General features: G+C 40.5%; 1 protein-coding gene across 1 annotated transcript; it reads left to right on the top strand.

Annotated features, from left to right (window-relative positions):
* The first annotated feature begins 1,319 nt into the window (after nt 1-1,319).
* LOC306996955 (NACHT, LRR and PYD domains-containing protein 3-like) lies at nt 1,320-21,465 on the top strand. Its single transcript, XM_079609923.1, has 8 exons — nt 1,320-1,421; nt 12,648-12,761; nt 13,066-13,179; nt 13,279-15,051; nt 15,527-15,697; nt 17,882-18,052; nt 19,353-19,531; nt 20,145-21,465. Coding segments are annotated over exons 1-8 (2,580 nt in total). The 5' UTR covers nt 1,320-1,365; the 3' UTR covers nt 20,147-21,465.
* The last annotated feature ends 3,968 nt before the right edge of the window (nt 21,466-25,433 follow it).

The raw sequence follows: 25,433 nt of genomic DNA, 5'->3' as shown, positions 1-25,433 counted from the left end.
GATTAGCAGATATGTGAATAAAACGTTTTATAGTAGATTTGATACAGATGATCATAATGTGTCAATGAATAATGTGTGTAGCAAATAACGGGGACTCTATAACACTGACAGAGAGAGAGGTTGTAGAGTCTTCTTAAGGGGAAGGTCCTAGACTGTTGTGCATCAGAAGATTGTTTCAATATTTACTAGAAATGGTGTGCCCTATTCATAGAAATTTATACCAGCACCAAAAAATTCTGAAGTATTAGCTCTAAAATTATTTTAGGCTAATTGCCCTGACTAGTATTCTGAGCAAATGTAGAAAGGATGTTTGCATATCTCACACTTCTTGAGGACAGCCGTCATTTTACACAGAGAACAAAGAGGAACCGAGGACACAAAATTAACATGATTGAATACTGAACACCTTCAACTGCCTAATGCTTCAGTTCAGTTTTTAATTCCATTAAGATTAATATCACAGCTTAGACCTAATTATAAGATAATTCATGGATCCAGTAAAACATGTTACAACCATTTTACATTTCTACGTCATATGGTGGAAACACCATATTAAAAAAGATAAAAAGAGGCCCACGTCTTTTCACTTGCAGCTGTCAACATAATGTTTTAATGAACAAATACGACCAAAAACGACTGTGTCTTACCCGTGAAAGGTAATTCCCCGAGATCTGGTTTGAGACGTTTTGTAAAACCTCAAAACAGTAAGGCAACTTTTCTTCAGTCTATTTGTGTGAGTTACAGCAAGTTGCCCGGAGAAATATGTCGGCGCCGTTGATACGATCTAGCGGCCAATGGGGCAAATCACACCTGCGGTCTCTACGCACCTTGACCACTTGGGCCAAATAGAGGAAATACGTAATGCAAGTAGACGAGTGGTCAAGTGCAGAGACCGCAAGTGTGGGTAGGCTATTTGGGCAAGGTAAGAGTTCATGTTCGCCATTTTATCAGCCAGAATCGATCATTTAAAATAACGTATCCGTGTGTTTAACGGGAACCTTGTAATGAGTTTGCGTGTAGTTACTTGAAAGGTGAAAATAAGCATCTGTATTCTCTGAGTCTGGAGAATAGATCTGACGCTTTCGTGTGACTTCTGCATTAGGAATATTTTCTCCGAAGGACTGCTAGTTCTTCGGGTTAGGTTCAGGTATGATGTTTTATCTTTTTATTTCATAACAAATTAATGTGGTTTCATTGTTGTTTTTTTGTTGTGTTGTCTGTGGTGTATTTTAGCATTTGTGTTAACAATGAGTGAACGTCGCCGTCTCGTGATCCTTTCTGACCCGTTGAACTGAATTGTTGTTTTTGTCATTTCCATCCAGAGTCAGTGTTCGAGATCAGATTCTGTAACTGTTCAGATTCATCATGGATCACACACAAACATCTAACGTTAGAGACGAAGATTTTTCTCCAGGATGCAGGTTTGAAAAAACATAAATTAGCCTGTTTAAAATATAAAATGTATTTGTTACGTTAAATTTTGATTACGAAGAAGACCAGCCTAAAGTGCTTTTGACGAAAAATCCTTTTTAAGGCTTTATAATAAAAGCGATTGGTCGAAATGAAACCGCACGCGATTGGCAAAAGCTGCGTTTGCTCACCTTGTCAGTTTTATTTAAAACGTTTTTTATATATATATATTTTATCGCATTTTAATAAGAACAAAACATAATTTACATATAGGAGTAGCCTACATATAGCCTAACCATAGGCTACATGTCAGGGGTAAACAAAGGGGGGAGAGAGAGAGAGAGAGAGAGAGAGAGAGAGAGAGAGAGAGAGAGAGAGAGAGAGAGAGAGAGGATCAACTATAAAAAGTTATAAATATGAAAAAATATATATAATTCTTTTTTTAAAATATAGGCCTATGCTTATTACCATTTTATTTTTAATATGTTAGAGGTCTTAAAATCATTCAAATCACATTCAATTTGATTTGTTCTTCCAAATAAATGTAAAAAGTCTGGTGTCTATCATTTTAATTAACGAGGGGGGTATTTTAATTATCTGAAGCTAACACTTCAGCAGTGTAGCCTATACCAACCTAGATAAACCCTCAGGTTTAACCAATAACACACGGCTAAAGAGAGATCTCTCGTCAGCCAAGAATTCAGTTTCTTTTCACATTTATTAATATTCATGGAAAGACCAGATACAGATGAAAAAAATGCATAATTGCTTTTTCAACTTCAGTATAGTCTCTTAAGAAAAGGGTGGTGTCATCGGCTAATTGTGTGCATTTAATTTCTATATCTTCTATTCTGATACCACGGAAAATATCTTACTTAATATGAATGGCCAAAATGTGTAACCAACAAAAAAAAGCAATGGCCTAATAGGGCCCTGTCAAATCCCCCCTTTAATTTTGAATCTATGAGAAGTTCCATATACCAATTTTACAGAGCTATATTAATCTTATTATTGTCACGGTGTGGTGCAGGCAGAAGAAGACGAAGAGTCAGAAGTTCCAATGCAAACATTTTACTAACAAATACGATATAACTCAAAGGTACAGGCAGGCAGAAGGTTCACACACACACACACACACACACACACACACACACACACACACACACACACACACACACACACACACACACACACACACACACACTAAATACAACGGAGAACGGACAAAGAGTGACTGAACTGAAGGAATTTAAATACAAACACAGATGAACACTGATTAACAGAACAGGTTATACAGATGATGATTAACTAGACACAGGCGATACAGATGAACAATAACCCTGAAGACTACACGTGATGTGAAGACAGCAGACAAGTCCAATGAAAACAAACTAAACAGAACACAACTGTGACAATTATATGGGTTCTGATTACTTTTTGAAATGTGTCCCCAAAACCATAAAATGTGAGGGCTTTTTTAAAATAAAGTCATGTTCGATTGTATCAAAAGCCTTGTAAAAATCAACAAACAGAATAAAACTATTTTCATTGATAATTTCACTATAATCTATCTAATAAAAGTCTGATATTATTACAAATATGTCTTCCTTTTATAAAACCTGACTGCCTAGGGGTGTAACCCCGGCATCCTGGCCAAAATATGCCCAGTGGCCTCTGTCCATCATGGCCTCCTAATCATCCCCATATACTGATTGGCTTCATCACTGTCTCCTCTCCACCAGTAAGCTGGTGTGTGGTGGGCGTTCTGGCGCAATATGGCTGCCGTCGCATCATCCAAGTTGATACTGCACATTGGTGGTGGTTGAGGAGATTCACCCCCCTTCTATGTAAAGCGCTTTGAGGTCTCAGAAAAAGCGCTATATAAATGTAACAAATTATTATTATTATTATTATTATTTCATACCCATTAATATTAAGCACGCAGCTTGTCAGTGCAGAACGGATGATCGGTAGTAAAAGCGGCTCCATCTGAAAGCCAGAGGGCGTCTCACGCAGAAACTCCAAATATGCCTCGCCGCAGAAGTAGATGATGCACGTCATTCCAGGAAATCCCTATGGGCATCATACTAAATGTAGCTGAATAAACAGAAGATTGAAATGCTTTAATTTATTTATTAAATGTTGTCTTTTGTTGGACAAGAGGTTCATAAATGTTTCTCATGTTTGGAAAGATGTTTGATGCGTGTTGCTTTTTCAAATGCACGTTATAAGCGACTCAAACTCGCAGTGCTTACAGATGTAGTAGCATTTACTACTAATCAGAGCCGTACGTCACTGACAAGCTGCACATAAAAAAATAATCGCACCCTTTGCCATTTCATAATCGCAATCAAGGCCGGACTTACCATTGGGCTTGACTGGGCTGCAGCCCATGGGCCTTGCCCAGTAGGGGGCCCCCTCCCTTACCTGTTTTCGTTCGTTTGTTTTGTTCGGTTAACTTATATGCCAGATATTCAGAAATTATTAGCCGTATTTCCACTGTCTGCCCATGTGCGAGCGAGGGCTATAATCAGCCCAAAGTAGTGACTTGAGCGCTTGAAAACAAAATCCAATACACTATAGTGCGCGCACACGCACCGAATGCATCTTTCCCCGGTTACGGAGTAGTTTGAAAGTTTGAAAGACGGAGGGGAGCACGGGATAAAATACCCGGGCCTTAATATCCTCCGACTGAGAGCTTCGAGGCCATAATCAAATGGCGCAACCTGATATTTATCTTCATTTCACAAAGAATAACGTACTCGGTTACTAACGTAACCTCGGTTCTCTCTAGGAGAGGGAACGAGTACTGCGTCGAAGAACGCTACGGGAAAGATATTTCTTTGTCGAGATTGAAGCCAAAAATTAATCCTTAATTTTGTAATATTGTAAAACGCTTTTCTGAAGCATACAACCTAGGCGGAGCAATACAGCTCACCCATTGGCTGCTCTGCCAGAAAAGCACAGCCTATGCGAGGCCAGGACGCTGACCAATGAGGATGCTTCGCGCCCTTCTGCGTCACCTCCCGCCCAAACAGGCGTGGCCTAGGCCTATAAATACGAGCATAGCTGTCTAACACGCCGATTTTCGTCAATGAAGCGACGCAGCGTGGACACGCACGGCATGAGACGCAGTACTCGTTCCCTCTCCTAGAGAGAACCGAGGTTACGTTAGTAACCGAGTACGTTCTCTTACGTAGAGTTCTCTCGTACTGCGTCGAAGAACGCTACGGGAACCCTATGCAAACCGCCGTGCGTGTTCTTGGATCGACACAGACACCTAAGGGCGCGCGCGCCCTGGTATACAAGCGCCTACCCCAAGAAGTATAGGGAGAGCGGCTAAAATAGCATCATCCCTTATAGTAGTGCCTCTTAAGGCATAATAGCATATATATGTAAATATAGATATATATGAAGGGTAATAGCATGCTCATGGGACACATTGTCAGTGAGTGATGCTTAAACATTGAAGTGACCTGGGCCGCAGCTTGGGGCAGGAACACTTATACATATTAGGCATTGAAGTGACCTGGGCCGCAGCGCGGGGCAGGAGCACTTGTACATATTACCATTGAAGTGACCTGGGCCGCAGCGCGGGGCAGGAACACTTATACATAGTCTTCTAGACCGAGAGCAGTTTAGCCTGCAACGCAGGAACCTCTAGGTTATAGAACCTAATAAATGTAGACGGGGAGGCCCAGCCTGCCGCCATACAGATATCATGTAACGAGATTCCGCTATACCAAGCCCATGAAGAGGCCATGCCTCTCGTGGAATGTGCTCTGATGCCCAAAGGGCATTCCAAGCCTCTAGATGCGTAGGCTAGCGCAATGGCGTCCACTACCCATCGAGATAGACTCTGTTTCGTTGCGGCTCGTCCCTTGAAGCGCCCGCTGAACGAAACAAAGAGCTGCTCCGTCTGTCGAAAAACAGCGGAGCGGGACACGTAAGCTCTTAATGCCCTGACCGGGCAAAGGGAGCTATTTCCGTCCTCTGAGGCCGGCATGGCCGACAGGGAGATGACCTGAGCCCTGAACGGTGTGTTGAGGGACTTAGGCACGTACCCATGCTTCGGTTTCAATACGACTATAGAGTCGTTTGGCCCGAACTCCATACAAGAAGCTCTCACTGAGAGCGCTTGCAAGTCTCCCACACGCTTCACTGAAGCGAGAGCCAAAAGAAACTCGGTCTTGAGAGACAGGTGTTTCATGTCAACTGAGTGAATAGGCTCGAAAGGGGCCCCTTTCATAGCGTTCAACACTGTAGAAAGGTCCCAAACGGGGACTGAAGGAGGCCTTGGAGGGTTTAACCTCCTGGCGCCTCTCAGGAAGCGGACCACCAGGTCGTTCCTGCCTAGTGAACGGCCAAGCGTTGGATTAACGAACGCTGATATGGCAGCCACATAGACTTTGAGCGTGGATGGGGTTCTTCCCTTATCCAATAGCTCTTGCAAGAAGGAGAGAATCTCCGGTTCTCCACACTGAAGTGGTGACAGACCTTGATCTGAACACCATCCAGAGAACACCGACCATTTGGAAGCGTAGAGCCGTCTAGTAGACGGAGCCCTAGCTTGTTCGATCGTGTCTAACACTCCTCTTGGGAGGTTAGCGGGTACCCGTTTATGGCCCATACGTGTAGGGACCAAAGCTCGGGGTGAGGATGCAGAATCGAGCCCTTGGCCTGTGAGAGGAGGTCTCTCCTCACTGGAATCGGCCACGGGGCAGTACTTTTCAGTCGCGTCAAAGCTGGGAACCAGGTCTGATTCGTCCAGAATGGAGCAACTAGCAGTACTGAGCATCCGCTCTCCTTGATACGCTCCAGCACTTGAGGCAGGAGTGAGACAGGAGGAAAAGCATAGAGCGGGCGGCGGGGCCAGACTCTGGCCAGCGCGTTCGCGCTCTTCGAAAAGAATTCTGGGCAATGAGCGTTTTCCTGGTTTGCAAACAGGTCTATTTCCGCTCTGCCGAACGTTTTCCACAGCAGACGCACTGTCTGTGTGTGTAGGGACCACTCTCCCGTAGGAACGTTGTTCCGTGAGAGTCTGTCCGGGCCTACGTTCAAGTGGCCTGGCACGTGCATTGCTCTTAACGAGCGCAGGTTGTGCTGGGCCCACACCAGTATGCGTTCCGCTAACCTGAATAGGTTCCGGGATCTCACGCCACCCTGGCGGTTTATGTAGGCTACTACCGACATGTTGTCCGAGCGGACCAGGACGTGGTGTCCTTTTATCCGGGGACAGAAGCGCCTCAGCGCAAAGTCCACTGCCATCATTTCCAGGCAGTTTATGTGCGGTAGTTCGGCTCGCTCTGACCACTGGCCAAAGAGCGGACTGCCGTCGAGCAGTGCTCCCCAGCCTGAGGTGGACGCGTCCGTGGACACCACCTTCAGGCTCGAGGAAGTCCCCAGGCTTACACCTGACCGGTACCAGTCTGACGCTCTCCATGGTGTCAGGGCTGAAATGCATTCCTGAGTGACCTTGAGGCGATAACGACCGTGTAACCATGCTCGGCGCGGTACGCGCGCTCTCAACCAGAACTGTAGTGGGCGCATGCGCAGCAGGCCCAACTGCAGCACTGTTGAGGCTGAGGCCATGAGGCCCAGCATTTTCTGAAATCTCCTGAGTGGCACTATGTGGCCGCTGAGGAAGGATTTCGCCATTTGCAGGGTATTTTGCCTGCGCTGTGATGACAGCTGTGCTGTCATAGACAGTGAGTTCAGATCCAGTCCTAAAAAGGAGATCCTTTGACTGGGAAACAGTGAACTTTTCTCCCAATTGACTCTCAGACCTAAGCACTCGAGGTGATCGAGAATTAGGGTCTTGTGGCGGATGCGTTCTGAAGGTGATTGAGCTAGAATCAGCCAATCGTCCAAATAATTCAGAATTCGAATGCCGCGGAGTCTCAGGGGTGCCAGCGCCGCGTCCATGCACACTGTAAATGTACGAGGTGCTAGAGACAGGCCGAATGGCAGGACTGTGTACTGATATGCCTGGCCCCCGAAGGCGAATCTCAAAAATCGCCTGTGACGTGACGCAATTTGTATGAAAATACGCGTCTTTCAGATCTATTGCCATAAACCAGTCTCCTCGGCGAATCTGCGCGAGGATAGCTCTGGTCGTGAGCATTCTGAACTTTCGCTTTGTCAGCGCTTTGTTCAGATGCCTGAGATCTAAAATGGGTCTGAGACCCCCGTCTTTTTTCGGTTCCAGAAAATATCTGCTGTACAGACCCCTTTCGCTCTGAGCTTGAGATAAAGGCTCTATGGCCCCTTTGCTCAATAGCTTCGCTATTTCGGCTCGAAGTAGATGTGCTACTTCTGTTTTCACCGTAGTTTCGACTTTCTCCGTGAAACGGGGAGGGCGTCGATGAAACTGTAGCGAATAGCCTCTTTTTATAGTCTCTAGCACCCATTCTGAGACCCCGGGAAGTCATTCCCATGCATCTGCACGTGTGACTAGGGGTTGAATGTAATCTGGGCCCTGGTCGCGAAATGGCGGCGACACGAGAGCAACCGTGTGCTGTGACATGGACGCCGTGGCGTGTGAGGCGGGGGGCATGTTTAACACAGTATGCATCCCGCGCGCGCTCAGCTCTCTGTGTCGAGAGAGAGCGCGCGGGACGAGTCCCGTAGGGCTCGTGATGTTTGTGAATAAACGTGGGCGCTTGGTGGCGGGCACATTTATAACACCGGGAACACTGTTTTTGTGTACTGACTGACCGTTCGTTAGTTTCGTTTTTACAGAAAACCGCGGAACGTGCAGTGTGTAGTGGTTGTGGGCACTTGGCAGTGGGTCACGCTCACTACATGTAAAACACAATCGGCATGAGCCGATTTTATGTGTGCAGACCCTGTGTTGTTCAGGGCTGTGCTTGCACGGGTTGAAAAACCGGGCTCTGGTCGCGAAATGGCGGCGACACGAGAGCAGTCGTGTGCTGTAACATGGGCGCCATTGCAGCGTGATGCGGGGGCGCGCTTAATCGAGCGGGCAGCCCGCGCGCGCTCTCAGCTCTCTCAGCTGAAAGAGAGAGCGCGCGGTGCGAGCCCCGTACGGCTCGGCATGTTTGAGAATAAATGTGGGTGCGTGAACGCGGGTACATTTATAGCACTGGGAAGTACTGTCTATTAGAACTGACTGACCGTGCATTGGTTTTGTTTCATAGAAACCGTGTGACATGTAGTTTGTAGTGATTGTGGGCGCTTGAAAACGGGCACGCTCACTACATATAATGCACAATCGAAATGAGTCGATTTATGTGTGCACACCCTGTATGTGTAGGGCTGTGCTTGTGTGTACGAATGGGCACTAGGTCGTGGGCATTACGGATACACACATTACATCATCGGCTGTGGCCGGGACACCGTGTAGCACAGAGAGTACTGTCTATCAGAACCGACTGACCGTGCATTCGTTTCGTTTTTACAGAAACCACGGGACATGCAGTGTGTAGTGATTGTGGGCACTGAAAAGCGGGCACGTTCACTAACTTACATGTGAAGCACAACCGACATGAGTCGATTTTATGTGTGCAAGCCCTGTATTGTGTAGGGCTGTGCTTGTGTGTACGAATGGGCACTAGGTCGTGGGCATTACGGATACACACATTACACCACCGGCCGTGGCCGGGACACCAGTAAATACATTTTCAGATTTACCTGGGGCGTCGTGAAAACGGCGTCTGTGTGCAGGCAAACGGGCATTGATGCCGATTTGGTGACTGCAAAATACACTGGCACGGTCGCGAATGTTGGGACTGTGCGAGCGAGACATTTTAGTGAAATCCGGCCGCGGCGGGATTTTAACACTGTAGCTTTCCTCGAAGCAGAAAATGCGCATCCTGGCTGAAAACGGGGCTTTCCGGGACTCCGCGATTTCTTCGTGAATTCAGGAAGAAAAAGGCGCGGGTCGTGAGGACGGTAACGTACGTTCCTCTGCAGAAAAGCAGCCATCCAGCCGGTAAGCGCATCGATGCTGGTCTTTCTCCGTCGACGCTCACGAGCGGCGGGGGAGGGGAGATCCTCGGAGCTCGCCCATCCCTCGCTACCCGAAGCGAGGAGAGAACAGCAGTCGTCCTTCACAGACACGGCTTCATCTTCCTCATCCATGACGGACGCGGCGGCACACAGCGGCCCTTGTCCGTCGGTCAGAGAGTCGAGCGAAGCGGGCGGAGAAGCTAGCGGCAGCAGCGGCGAGCACCTCGTGGTGAAGGGAGGTTCCGGGCTCCGCTGAGCACGGCGCTTTTCACGGCGCGGCACTACAGCGGGCGGAAAAGGGTGCAGCTTCAGTAAATGAACGCCAGGCGAGTCCGCAGAGTCACCGTAGGCATCAAATCACAGTGATGGCAGCCGCCATCGACGAGAGCTGAAGCTGCGTGATACTCACAGGCAGGAAACACAAGCACGTGGTCCCCGTCGCTGAGCGGGGCTCTACACGAGCCACAGGAGGTGCGAGACATCTTGAAAAAGACGCTCGGCTCTTTTAGTGTGGAAAAACTGTGTGACGCGACGGCGAACACACACACAAAACACACACACATAATGTAAAGGATATTCCACGCCGGAGAAGCGCAGCAGGGAACGGCGGCTGAAGGCGGCGATGACCAGCGGCTTCAGGTAAGAGGCGCGTCCTGCTGAGGTGCTTGTATCCAAACGGCTGTGGCGGCTCGAATCCAATCCAACGATGCGTGCAGCTTCGTGAATTTAAGAAAATCGGCGTGTTAGACAGCTATGCTCGTATTTATAGGCCTAGGCCACGCCTGTTTGGGCGGGAGGTGACGCAGAAGGGCGCGAAGCGTCCTCATTGGTCAGCGTCCTGGCCTCGCATAGGCTGTGCTTTTCTGGCAGAGCAGCCAATGGGTGAGCTGTATTGCTCCGCCTAGGTTGTATGCTTCAGAAAAGCGTTTTACAATATTACAAAATTAAGGATTAATTTTTGGCTTCAATCTCGACAAAGAAATATCTTTCCCGTAGCGTTCTTCGACGCAGTACGAGAGAACTCTACGTAAGAGAACATGCATGCTGCTCCATTGCGATCGGCTACTTAACAGCTTCAATTAGGCTTTTAGTCCAAAAGAGCACACATTTAGAAACATCTGGATAAATTATCATATGTTCACGTCTCAATGCTTGAGAATGATACTTTCTATAATTTTTGTTCACTAAATTATGTTTTCTGGAGAGTTTTGAGCGCTCTCTCCACTGCCATCACAATACAGGAATAGGGATGTTCGCCGTGACGTCACGACGCGCTCTGGTTGGCAGAAGAAAAGTAATGACCGCTTAAAGCGCAGCGCAAACACAGAAGAAAATGGTTGTATCGTGCTTTGTGATCGGCTGTGTTAACAGGTTCGATAAGAGTAATAACCCCAAGAGCTTCTACCGCGTACCTAAACAGCCTGAATCAAGAAAGAAAGCTTTGAATTTCTGCAATTAGGCGTCTATACCCAGCGGAAAACAATGGGAGCCAGCGGACCACGATCGCGTCTGCTACCTACATTTTGCGTTAAAAATTAAAACTAATTTTGTAAATAAATGTTACTAGTAGGTTCTATCGCATTGTTGGGTTAATTAATAAATGAATAACTGTACAAAATACCGCGGAAGACGTGTCAAAGTGTTTGTTTACATAACTTTTTGTGCATGCTGTGACTGAGCAATGGAAGTATAATAACACTGACATACCCTTATAAATTAAGGGCAAATTATTGTATTTTCATTCATACATTTTACGTATATGTTAACCAATGTTATATATCAGAGGTATAATTTTGATTCAAAATATAGCCCATGGATAAATTACACCTGTATTTTTACTCTAGTTGTAACATATTTACCAGTTATCCTTAGTTACAACAAGTAATATTCGTAATTATTACTTAATTTATAGGCATCTAAAGATTTGTACGCCTTCATCGACTCTCTGGTAAACATAGATGGCGTGTCGATGAGATACAGATAGATGTCGCCGAATGTCAAATCTGGCCATGTGTCCGGGCTTTTGCTCCAATTCTCACTCAGGTGATATTGATCAGGCAGAGAACATGAACCCTGGTTATATAAAAGCTTAACCTTATATCTCTTTTTTGGTTCTTCGGACAAATAATTAGCATATGCTGACAAAACACAGGTAGACTGCTGCGAGTCTGCGACATATTTTGGTTCTTTCTGCCAACCAGTTCGCGACCACGCCCATATCGTGACGTCACATTTGACTCCGGCGAACATCCCTATAGGCATAGCCTACATGAAATGCACTCACGGTGGTTGAGCGCAGTAAAGTTAGTTTTAGTTTCGATATTCGCCGGACAATTATTTTCCCTTGCCACTGTTCTATAGCCTATAGGGTCGGCAGTCTTGCAAAGATATATCAATAGCAGAATTAGTTTTAACAGTAACTAACCATTGTATATCGACATAAAATATTCATTCAAAATCACCTACGTGCGCTATAGCTGCTTTGACGTGTTTCCACAGCGCATGATGCCCAAGGGAACGCGTCTGCCAATTACACCAACCGCATTAAACAGAGCATAATTTGTATTATTTAAAATTACTTTTAACATTTAAAAACAGACATTTTCAAATTCCAAAGCTTGTAGAAGGTTCCTATTGGCAATACTGACTTAGGCTACAGCTTTCCTGGTAGCCTTGAGTAAATTAACTTGTCTAAGAAAAGCATTCATAAAACATATAAATGTCAGTTGAGCCTATTTATGTTAACTTTCTTCACTGACACAGACGAAAATAAAAAGACTATCAGTCAAAGTTCAGCTTTAGGAGGGGAAGAACTAGGGCAGGATAAGGAGACTGAGAGAAAAAGAAAGATGCGAGATGAGGAGAGAGCAGGTATTGACAAATAATCTAATGCCCACTGCCATGGTTTTAAAGCTGTTTCTTATCCATTTATTTTTGGCCTTCAAAAGTCTTAAATTGCACATGTGTAGGTCCGAGAAATACTAATTTTCTCAGGGGCATGCCCCCAAATCCCCCTAACTTCACATTTGAATACCTGTGTCTGTGGGTGGGACTGTGGGAGCTGGGAGGGTAATGTGGGCTGGTGTGCATTGTAGCGATAGTAGGGCCCAAACATAAACTCAAGCCCAGGGGCCCCCAGCACCCTAAGTCCTGCCCTGATCGCAATAATATAAAACTGTTTAAGCGCAATTTCCATGTTGATTGTGATTAATCGTGCAGCCCTAAAATGATTATAATCATAAAGGATCAAATCTGTTCTGTTTTAGTTCAGTTGATCAGAAGAGATCAGATCCAGAGCCCAGCTGTGTGTCTATGAGGAGTGACAAGTCTATGGATTGGCCAGTAAATTTTATGAGTGGAGATACCAAGACTGTTTGCAGGTAAATAATTTCTATAAAAATATGATTATAGTATGGCATTTTGTATTATCAGAATAGTATTGTGATATTAAATAATTATTTTTTGTACATTGTTTATAGTTTTTTTTAATTCTGATATTTGAACGTATATAGAGTTGCTCACAGAGACACACATCTATGAGAGTGCTTAGTTAAAAGTACAGTTTTTGTATCAACATCAACATAGTGTAAATAAAAACCTTTGAAGTGTTTCTATGCGTACAATACGTTTTTTAAATACAGTAACTGAAATACAGAAATTGAATTCACTTTAATCTCTGTATAGTTCAGTTCATCAGAAGAGTTCAGAACCAGAGCCCAGCTGTGTGTTTATGAGGAGTGACGCATCTGTGGATCATATAATAGAGTTTAAGAGTGGAGATACACAGACTAATCTCAGGTATAACGTTTCTGTGAAAGATATGGTTTGATTATGATAATACAAAAAATACTTATTGCTTAATAACTTGTGTAATAATTTGGTATGTTAATTTTACAGCCATGAATTCCTCAACACTTTTAGATCAAATCTGAGGAAGAAGTTTGAGAGTCTGTATGAGGGAACAGAAAAGCAGGGAAACCCAACACTCCTGAATGAGATCTACACAGAGCTCTACATCACAGAGAGTGAGAGTGGAGAGATCAGTAATGAACATGAGGTGAGACAGATTGAGACACAATCCAGGAGAGCAGCAACAGAGGACACACCGATCAAATGCAATGACATCTTTAGACCTTTACCTGGACAAGACAAACCCATCAGAACTGTGCTGACAAAGGGAGTCGCTGGCATTGGAAAAACAGTCTCTGTGCAGAAGTTCATCCTGGACTGGGCTGAAGAGAAAGAGAATCAGGACGTCCAGCTCATATTTCCACTTCCTTTCAGAGAGATCAATCTGATGAAGGACAAAACACTCAGTCTTTCAGATCTTCTTCTTGTCTCTTTTCCTGAAACAAAAGAAATGGAAATATCCAGTGATGAATATAAAGTGTTGTTCATCTTTGATGGTCTGGACGAGTGTCGTCTGTCTCTGGATTTTCAGAGCGATGTGAGGTTGTGTGATGTAAGTGAATCAGCCTCAGTGGACGTGCTGCTGATGAACCTCATTGTAGGGAATCTGCTTCCCTCTGCTCTCATCTGGATCACCTCCAGACCAGCAGCAGCCGATCTCGTCCCCTCTGAGTGTGTCCATCGAGTGACAGAGATACGAGGCTTCAATGATCCACAGAAAGAGGAATACTTCATGAAGAGAATCAGTGATCAGAGTCTGGCCAATACAATCATCGCACACCTGAAGTCATCAAGGAGCCTCTACATCATGTGCCACATCCCCGTGTTCTGCTGGATCTCAGCCACTGTTCTGGAGAAGATGTTGAGCGAAGCAGAGAGAGGAGAGATTCCCAAGACTCTCACTCAGATGTACACACACTTCCTGATCCTTCAGACCAACATCAAACATGAGAAGGACTATGAGAACAACGTGACAGATGAAGACCTGATCCTCAAACTGGGGAAAGTGGCTTTTCAGCAGCTTGTGAAAGGCAATGTGATCTTCTATGAGGAAGACCTGAGAGAGTGTGGCATTGATGTGACAGAAGCATCAGTGTACTCAGGATTGTGCACTCAGATCTTCAGAGAGGAGTCTGGCTGGTATCAGGGGAAAGTCTTCTGCTTTGTTCATCTGAGCGTTCAGGAACATCTAGCGGCTCTATATGTGCACCTCTTTTTAATAAAGAACTGCTCGCAGGTTTTCTCTAGTGTATTTTCTGACTTATCTATGTTTTTTACATATACTTTATCTGACCTACATCAGAAGGCTGTGAATGGGGCTGTACAGAGTAAAAATGGACATCTGGACCTTTTCCTGCGGTTCCTTCTGGGTCTGTCAGTGGAGTCTCATCAGATTCTCCTACAGAGACTAATGAAACAGTCAAGCAGATCTGACAGCAATGAGGAAACAGTTGAGTACATCAAGATGAAGATCAGGACCATTGACTCTCCAGAGAAATCCATCAATCTGTTCCACTGTCTGAATGAACTGGGTGATCATTCTCTAGTGGAGGAAATACAACAGAATCTGAAATCTGGAAGAATAAAGGAAGCCAAACTCTCTTCATCTCAGTGGTCAGCTGTAGTCTTTGTGTTGTTGACATCAGAGGAGAAGCTGGACAAGTTTGATATTAATGATTTTGTTGGAAGAGACAATAAAACTGAAAAACTAAATGTTCTTCAGAAGCTGCTTCCTGTGATTAAAGAATTCAGATCAGTTCAGTAAGTGTCACTGAGAACAATCAATTTACTGTTAAAATATTTAGAAAATAAGAGTTAATAAATCTCCCGTGCTGCAGATGCTGTCTAGAGTTTAGTGTTCAACTTCAGTGTTTAGATTTTTTTTTTTTTATCAGTAACACCATAAGTTTGAGAAGTCGGAGAAGTTGCATATGAAGAAATATTTCAGTTCGATCAGTTATTAAAAATATTTTTGCAAATAAAAATTAAAACAAATTTGGAATTGAAATATTTGTAATGTTTAAACCAATGACATTGTGCAATAAGGAAATATTATTTATCTTTCTTACATTAGGCTAATGTTTTGTGCTCTGTGACATTTTAGATCTCAGTGCATTGGTCCATCAAACATATAGATTTTTGCTTAAGTTAGTACTTTCTCTTTAATTCTGGTTTCACTGCTAAACTGATCTGATCTAAACTGAGAGAATGAAGAGTTTGTCATTGTTCTCTACAGGTTGAGGATTTGTGGCGTCACAGATGAAGAGTGTGCTGCTCTGGCTTCAGCACTGAGATCAAACCCTGAACACCTGAGAGTACTGGATCTGTCATGGAATAAAATAGGAAATTCAGTGAAGCTTCTCTCTCCTCTACTGCAGGATCCTCGCTGTAAGCTAGAGATACTGAGGTGAGATCATCTCTCTGATATTCACACGTGTCTTTCTCCTCAGTAAGAAATGTCCTTTAATGTACATTTTAGAAATGTTCTTTAAACACACTAAATCACAGCACAAAAGACTGAAGTTCATTTCATTCATCTCCATCACATCACATGACCTGTTGCTCCTGTTTTTGACCCACCAAACATTTACTGGAGCTTCAGTTGCTTTCTAACAGAACACACTGATCCAGACCTGCCTAAAATGTCTTGATTAAAGTCCAGATTTTACTTCCTCTAATGTCTACATTACAATGTGAATTATTAGCATAATGCCATACACAGCTCAAACGGCAGTCCCTGTTGTTATTGAGTATTATTTGGGATTTACTTCATCAAAACATTGTTAGATCATTGATAATATCATGCAGTTAAATAGTTTGTTGTTAAAGTGTTCAAAGTTGTGTTTCTGAAGTTAAGGGTTGGGGTATACTAATACATCCCTATTTGTTATACCTCTTGTCTTTGTTATTGGTGATGAAGAAAAACTGTTAATGACCATTTATTTTAAGTTAATTTGACATTGACAAGATTAACACTGTCTAGGACTCATGTTTTTGACAAAAACCACCATGCTTAAAAAATTGCTTATATCTGCTGATCTCCCTGCTTAACCAGCTGAATGTGCCCAAAAACTCTGTAAAACCAGGGGTATTGTAAGCAGCCAAGTCCATTACTTAAAGCAGCACAAGTTAATATGCTTGCAGTCGTAGATTTATTCTACCGTGACTGGTCTTCATTTCAAGTAATCAAGAATCCAAACAAACAGTCAATAAATCCACAGTTTCCACAAATTTATAAACCTACTTGCGTACGCCAGAAACTGTGCAAAATGTATTTTATAAATCCCAGTCAGCGGACGATTGTGCGCACATGCGTCTCCTCCCCGAAATAATAATATGGCGCTTACAACGCCTCGTTTTACTATGCATATCCTCATCTGCATATCATTTGCATATGCATATTCATCCAAGTGATACCATGTTTAACGCTACAAGACAAAAATATGAGATACGGATGTGTCGTCACATTACATTGCTAAGAATCATTTACCTATCCTTGCCTTGTTTTTGAATCAATAAATCAATAGAGTATAAAATATATTTCAGAAAAAGTTTTTCTCAATCTTTTTTAAATCTGGTCAACTGGTATTTTTAATTGCTTTATTTTTTTTAATTGAAACAGAGCCTTATTGTGCTTTATTGATCATTATTTGCACGAAAATATTTCCTCAGACCATGAGTTCTGCTATTATCATGCGCTAAGCAATCCTTGCTGTTGTTAAAACATTCAAACACAGCATAGCACAGGAAAAGTGTTCAAAAGCATCGCATCCTCAATAAATACTTTTATTTATTCAAATATGAAAAATGTTTTAACTTCTCGGTAATGATTTCCTGCAAGTGCTTAACTCCATTAATGATAATAGCATATTTAATCTAAATGTGTATATGTAAAACAGTTTAAATCATTCTTTTATTTATTTAAACATATTGTGAACATGCACTGTATTTATGTTTAGGACTCATAATCAAGATTTAAAATGGTTTTCCTTCATCTGCCGTCAGTCCCTCAGCTCACCATCGGTGTCGCCAAACTGCTCTGTGTCCAAAATGTTCGTACGCATGGGTCAGAGTTTCAGGGCCTGTTTTGTGCATAAGCAGCGGTTATAAATGAGGCCCCAGGCAACAGACCAGCCTGACCAAGCTGGGACACCAATTATGAGAAGCAAACCATGTTTAGGCTGGTTTAGTAAGCTCAGTTTCTTCTGCTAGTTTGATTAATACTCCTTTACTTGTCCCTATCTTTTTAAGGGTTAATAGTTATCAACATATTTTTGCACTGGGTCTAAAATCTAAATCAGTTTCACAATAAGATGATTTTGTTTTATCCTTCACAACATCAGAAGTAATACAGTGATTAACAAATATAACAAATGGAGATCATATTTCCTTAGTGGCTCTTTTATTATTCAACTTTCCATTTAAATTGGAATTTTTGAAGCACTTGTTAAAAGCTTTTTGAATTTATTTATTATTTTTGAATTGTTTTTATGACTGATCAATTAAAACAATTTAATAGTCTGTATAGAATTGTGACTTGTAAATCGAGGTTAGTCAGTTTATTTTTTGTACCTGTCATTGTTCTCTACAGGTTGATTGATTGTGGCATCATAGATGAAGGTTGTGCTGCTCTGACTTCAGCTCTGAGATCAAACCCTGAACACCTGAGAGAACTGGATCTGTCTGTGAATAAAATAGGAGAATCAGTGAATCTGCTGTCTGATGTACTACAGAATCCTCACTGTAAACTGGAGACACTGTGGTAAGATCATATTTGACTCTCACACATGAATCACAATGTAAAGTGTGTTTGAAGTGTTCAGCCTCTTTCTGCTGCTGTGAGTTCAGCTGGTTGAGCTGTAAATGATTGAACACATGAGCTGATCCTCAATAACATGAAACTGCAGGACTGAGAGTCACACTGAAATACACACTTTCACACACAATCAACATTTCAGTCTCTTGACTTTAAACAGACTTGAATCAAAGAAAAACACTGTGTTATCAGTGTATGAAGAGGAACTCTGTGCTGATCAACTATCCATCTCAGTCACATGAAGACAGATTTTAGTAACCATAGTTTCTTACAGTCTACTGTGGGAAAGAGCGGTGTTGAATGTTTATTTTTCTGATCTTCATTGATTCAGTAAGATTTTTAATGAAGTGGAACCTTGCTCTCTCCTTGCATTTTTAAAATGTCATCCATTCATTTAAAGGGGGTGGGAGGTTCTGCAAAAATAGCATGATTAAATGACTCTAAATAAAACAGAGGTATTGTACCATTGTTCACAAATCATAATACGCAATTTTTCTCATAAGAGTGTTTTGGTACATCAGTGGGCATTTTATTTAAGCATTTGTGAATGAAGTCCTGGATAATACAGGGAGATAACGGAAAGAGGAGGTGTTAACATTCAGATTACGTCTTAATGATACATTATTGTCTCTGATGGGTAAACACAACCCATCACAAGGTCAGTTCTGTTATTGTGGAGTGATGGAAACAAAACAAAAATATTTTCATTTGCTGATTTCAATGGTTTTAATGTGTATTTTTTAATTCTTGGTTTTAAATATTTTAAAACAAAGGGTGAGGAATGTTTGCTTGCTTTTCTAGTAGGCCCAGTGAAAATGTCAATTTAATCATGAAACAGAATTGATTTTGGAGTTGACTGGGATGTAGTGACTGTTTTCAAACAGCTTTTCAAATCAAATAATTTTTTTTTTTTAAACCCTGTATTAATTGAATTTCGAAACTATCTGGACTTTTAAAGAGATACTTTATCATTATGAAAAGAAAACATTTTGCAATTTGTTGACTGCGTAGAATTACATAAAGTTGTTTTTTTTGTGGTCTTCTTTGAAAAAAAATTCTCATAAACAAATCAATGATTCATAAATTCATAAATATGTATAAATAACCATAAAATGTATTAATTAAAATAGATTAGACAAAGAAAATACAGATCCTGATCCAAGTTTGTACTTTCTCTTTAATAATGGATTCACTGCTAAACTGATCTAAACTGAGAGAGTGAAGAGTGTGTCATTGTTCTCTACAGGTTGAGGGATTGTGGCATCACAGATGAAGAGTGTGCTGCTCTGGCTTCAGCTCTGAGATCAAACCCTGAACACCTGAGAGAACTCAATCTGTCTGGGAATAAAATAGGAGATTCAGGAGTGAAGTTGCTCTCTGATCTGAAGGATGATCCACATTATAAACTGGATACATTACTCTACTGTGAGTATATCTTTATTTCAAGCCTTTAAATTGACTTAAGTTAAGTAACAGGTCTCATATATAAGATACCGGTAATAATTCAGCTCCACTTTAGTCTCTGTATACTGTGTTAAAGGTATAGTTCACCCAAACATTTAAATTAGCCCATGATTTACTCACCGTCAAGTCATCCTAGGTGTATATGATATTCTTCTTTCAGACGAATACAATCGGAGTTATATAAAACAATGGCCTGGCTCTTCCAAGCTTTATAATGGCAGTGAATGGCTGTGTCTGTTTCGAAGTCCATAAAAGTGCTCCACAATTTTACGATTTAGATTTTGACTACAGGCTCTTTGTACTGTACAGTAAGAAAGACATTTCCCTTCCCCGGAAATCAAAATTTCTTAGAATTAATGAACAATTAACACTGATTGTTCACAGGACGAACAGGTGGATTAATTGCAATATTAATTTTACTACATTAAGTTAATTCTATTAACTGATCCAAATATTCATAATCAATTATAACAAGTTGTGATTGATTATTAATGTCTTTAGAGCTAATTTGCTACAATATCAACAGCAGTAATGTCTCACACTCATATGTGACTGTCTGTGGGTTTTATTGTAGGACTCGCAGTCCAGTTTCCTCAGGATCAGCTGATGGTGAATACGGAGCCGCTACAAAGACTGAAGACACAGAAACACACCGTGATCACACTGACATGTGTGTGACTTCACACCAGTTTCTTATCTTTTTGCACTCTAAAATATGCTGGGTTGTTTCAATCCAATTTTGGGTCAAATATGGACAAACCCAAACGTTGCATGTAATTTAAAAATGCAACCCAACGGCTGGGTTTGTCTATATTTGACCCAAAATTGGGTTGAAACAACCCAGCATTTTTTAGAGTGTGTCTGTTATTCTCAATTACAGTGTTCCCCAATGATCTATTACAGGACCTGAACTTATATACAAACTTGTCTTAACTTGTGTATTTTAAAACTCACTTTTTTATGCAGTGGCCCAAGAAAATAAGCCCTGGAAATAACCATTAGCAATTTAGTATTGTTCTGGGTACACTAGAGTGGTTCTCAAAGTGGGGTCCGTGAAATAATTTATAACAGCCTACCGTTTTTTTCCGGACTGTAATTCGTGTTTTCTTTATCATCTGAAAACATGCTATTTATTCCAAAGTGACTTATATAATGCATTTAACGTCAAATAATACAAAGTAGGCACTTTAAAGGTTTCTATAGATAATCTATCTGTAGCCTATTTCTTATGTCTGTGCGTCAAGTAGACTATTCGCTGTTTTGGTTGATTTTGGGGCATGTGTGCCAGAAAGGAGACAGAGACGGATTCCTATTTAACACATATATTCTGTATGTTTTTTCGCTAATCACAGTGGATATAAGCTCAATTTAACAACACAAGCACCTATTAAACATATTGGCATTATTGTTGTATAAATATAAGCTATATTTGTGTACCTCAAATGTGTTCAAATATTGGAATTTAACATCTATGCAAAATAATCCTTGAAACATTTCTCATTTAAAGCCATTGCTGTTTGGAATATGTGATTGTGTTTTGATGTACATGTGAACAATAATCATATACATTTTGCATTTCCATGTATGTGCATCATTCATTGTCAAATTTAAACTGTCATCTGCTTGACAAAAAATGTACGCACTGCCAACTGACATGCTTTTAAAGCTTTAATTATCCAATTTTGGGGCCTTAAAACACCTTAAAATGCACGTGTAGAGCAAGAAAATTAAAAATTCCTCAGGGGAGCATGCCCCCGAACGCCCCTAGCAAGATCACTTTTGAGACCTCACTAGGCTATTGAAAACTTCCTACATATGACCCTGGGTGGAGACCATTTGTGCAAAAATATTTCATTAGCCGCTCCCACATTAAATATGGGCTCAATCACTGTTATAAATATTTTTTTTCCCCTGTAAGGGGTCCCTGGCTCCAAAATGTTTGAGAACCCCTGCACTATGCTTCAAATATGAAGAAATGTATATATCATCAATAAACATTGATGTTGTGATCTTTCACTTAAAAAAAACTCTGAATCCACCCTTCTGATGGGATTAGGATAATCCTGTTTTTTTTTTTTTTTTTTTTTTTTTTTAATCAAATGGATCCCAAACCGAGTTCAAAGTGATCACATGGGGCGGCAGTGGCTCAGTGGTTCATGTAGGTTGTCTACAAACCGGAAGGTTGGTGGTTCAATCCCCGGTTCCACCTGACCAGGTGTCGAGGTGTCCATGAGCAAGACACCTAACCCCAGCTGCTCCCGACGAGCTGGATGGTGCCTTGCATGGCTGACACCTCCGTCGGTGTATGAATGGGTGAATGTGAGGCAACTTGTAAAGTGCTTTGGTGGTCATTGGGTCTGTGCAAGCGCTATATAAATGCAGTCCATTTACCATTTACATGTAAAATAGGATTACATGCTCTGATCTTAGTTTGGAATCCCACTGGATTACTTTTGAAAAACTGGGCCCAGATGTGATGTGACAGCAGTAATGTCTCATACTCATATGTGACTGTCTGTGTGTTTTATTGTAGGACTCTTAGTATTTAGACGTCAGTTCAGTTTCCTCAGGATCAGCTGATGGTGAATAAGGAGAATCAATTTTATGCATGAAAATATGTGGCTAAAAGCAGTCTTGGCAATTTTGAGTTTTTTTGGATTCGCTAGATAATGCTCTGTTTGATCATAATGTAGACAGTGTAAGACTGTACTGTATATTCTAAACAAACACTCTTCCATTGTAATCAACAAACCACAAACAAAAGTGAATTAAATGTATTGAGCAAGATAGACTGCTTTGTTTATTATAATGGGAGAATGGTATTTCTTTTTATGGGGTGCCGTTTGTAAAGCGGCTCACGCTGAAAATAACAGCAACATTTTGTCACATTTAGCTTCAAACAATTTTTAAAAAACTGGTATGAATTTTTGACCGTCACTTTTCAGCACATTTACAACAATATTGGTCAACTTAGAGATATTTTAAATAGTTAAATCTAAATATTAAATGTTACACCTAAATGTTAAATGTTAATCTAAAGCCTAATCTAAATCTAAATGTTAAATCTAAATCTACATCTAAATGTTAAATCTAAAATTTAAATCTAAATCTAAATGTTAAATCTAAATATTAAATGTTACATCTAAATCTAAATGTTAAATCTAAATCTAAATGTTAAATCTAAATCTAACTGTTAAATCTAAATCTAAATTTTGAAAATGTTGAATGTTTCGGGTGAAACTAAATATTTAACTACTAATATGCAAATTCAAAATGCCGGTAACTGGAAGTGCCTAAATAAAAGCTCAAGGAGGTCAGTGTGTGTTTTCCATTGACATATTTTTTTATCATTTCTTTTAGCCAACGTCCTATACTTGGTGCACAAATACTCTTCCAATCTAAAAAAATATGCCGTTTTGCTTGAAGAATGCATATATTTATAAATATATACTCTTTCTTTTTTAACTTGATATCCTTAGGAAATACATGTAATGGAATGTTAACATCAATAATCTTCTCTATCATTTCTTTCACACCTTTCCAAAATGTTTTGACTTCTTCGCACTCCCATATACAATGGTATAATGTACCTTCAGACTCACTGCATCTTAAGCAAGTGTCAGGGACATTTTCATTATATTTATATACGACTGGAGTTATATAAATCCGCATCAACCACTTATATTGTAGCAGTTTCAGACGTGTGTTCATTGTTTGTGATTGAGCCTCTTTACATGCTTCCATCCAGTCCTCCATCTGAATATCCTCGTTAATATCCAATCTCCAGGCTTACAGTTTGTAGTTTGAAGAGTCTTTTGATCCTGACAGCATATTGTATAATGATAAAATCAAGCCTTTACTTGAACAATTTATTGTCATTTCTTTTTCTAAGATAGACAATGTTGGCATATCCAGAAATGATTTCTGTTCTTTTGTTGCCAATTTTAAATCCACACAAGTTATGAGTGCATGGAATTAATTTACATTTACATTTAGTCATTTAGCAGACGCTTTTATCCAAAGCGACTTACAACTGAGGAAAATGTCTATGACAGTGTAATTTAACTTGCTATGCCATATTGTTAAGTTTTATAATATAGGCCATTGTGCCCTATCAAATGCATTGTCAAATGAAATGCAAAACCTCAATATATAGTTTGTTAAATATCACAATATTTTAAACTTTAGCCTGCAAAAATTCTGAAAATAGTGATTTTAATTTTACATAGTGATGGATTTTAAAAAGTTGAGTTTTGTCCACACCTGGTGACCATTTTCATGAATTACAGTCTGGTATATATTCTCTATATTAGGCTATATAATGTATTATATCTGACTGGTTATGTTGGTGTATTGTTCTGCAGAATGGGGCTACTGACCAGGTATTGGCAGACACATAGTTTGAGATGATATATTGATCTCCAGAGATCTATCATCAGAAGTCATAAAAACTAACACATGAGCATATATAGAACAATAAACAGTAAAAAGATCATTTGAAATCTAAAGAGATTTACTTCATTAATCAGCATAGTACTGCTTAAATCAGATTGGCATGCTTTGGCCACGCCATCTGTCCAATTAATCAAATACCTCTTTTAATTCTCTATTTAATCCTACATTTATTAATAGAAAATCCTGAGTAGATTACTTGAAATTGTATTGGAGAAAAATTTTCAACACAAAGTATTTTTACCTTACATGTTTCCAGTACATGTAAAAATCAAAGTGTTATTGCACTTTTCTAGGTTAAAACTGTTTAACTGCATGTCTAAGATTTAAAATTATCATTTAAAAATCTCAATTTAGACACATTTTACTCAAACCACTTTTTTCAATACTTTTAAAACGATCCTAAATAATGAATAATATTATTATATCTTTAATATTACAGAATGTTTATGATTATTATCATCATATAAGATAGTAATATACTAGATTTTATTTTAATACATCCTATACTATATTTCATTTATGAGGGTATTCGTTGCAGGGGATATTATATAAGAAGTCCCAAGAATCTCAACAGAATGAATGTAATCTGTTTTGGAAATTGTTAATCGTCTGAAGCCAGATTTACTATAACGGGAACACTGATCTTTGATAGTCTGATTGATTTATCCGCTGCATCTGATCTAAATGTGGTGACACTTTGTGATCCTGAGTGGATCATGCACAAGCTCATGCTGATCAGAGATCAGGGTCACACATGGGTCAGCCATGTTGAATAAACATGCTGTGTGTTTGTGTCTGTGGCTAAAGAGGGTTAAAGGCCACTTAAAAATGTTTTATTTAAAAAGCATTAACTAGTTTTAATTGCTATGAAAAGATATTGATGAGTGACATGCAGTATTAAAAAAACCTATAGTATTTTTTTTTTTACATTATGACCATTGTTGCATATAATTTCCACCCCATTTCCATTTTTTTTTCAAGAGTTTGTATACTTGTTTATCATACATACAATACTGTAAATCCACCTGTTTTTATGCGCATGTTGGGATATTGCATAAAAAAAACACTAGATGGAAATGCAGAGATGCGCATAGATTATAAAAATGATAATTTATTGATCATTTTGAATGATCATTTTACGAAAATTATATATACAGTGGCTTATCCTACTTTTCTTAGTGATATTTAGTGCAGGTTTATCAGGAAGTGACACATTTTTTCACAAATGTTTTGTGTGATATTCCCATTTTTCCAAGTTAAATTCATAACTTTGGATGGAAACATAGCTAGTGAAGAGCATGATGAAATATAAGACAAGTGATGTGTGAAGAAAAACAATGAAAGGGTAACACAATATTTTATTGTCTGTCATTTCCAAGCTGTAGATTTTCAAATTTTGCACACACAA

This window comes from Phoxinus phoxinus (genome assembly GCF_949152265.1).
Source record: "Phoxinus phoxinus genome assembly, chromosome: 4".
NCBI classification, from domain to species: domain Eukaryota; kingdom Metazoa; phylum Chordata; class Actinopteri; order Cypriniformes; family Leuciscidae; genus Phoxinus; species Phoxinus phoxinus.
Note: the sequence above shows the minus strand (reverse complement) of the source record. Positions and strands in the feature narration are given on the sequence as shown.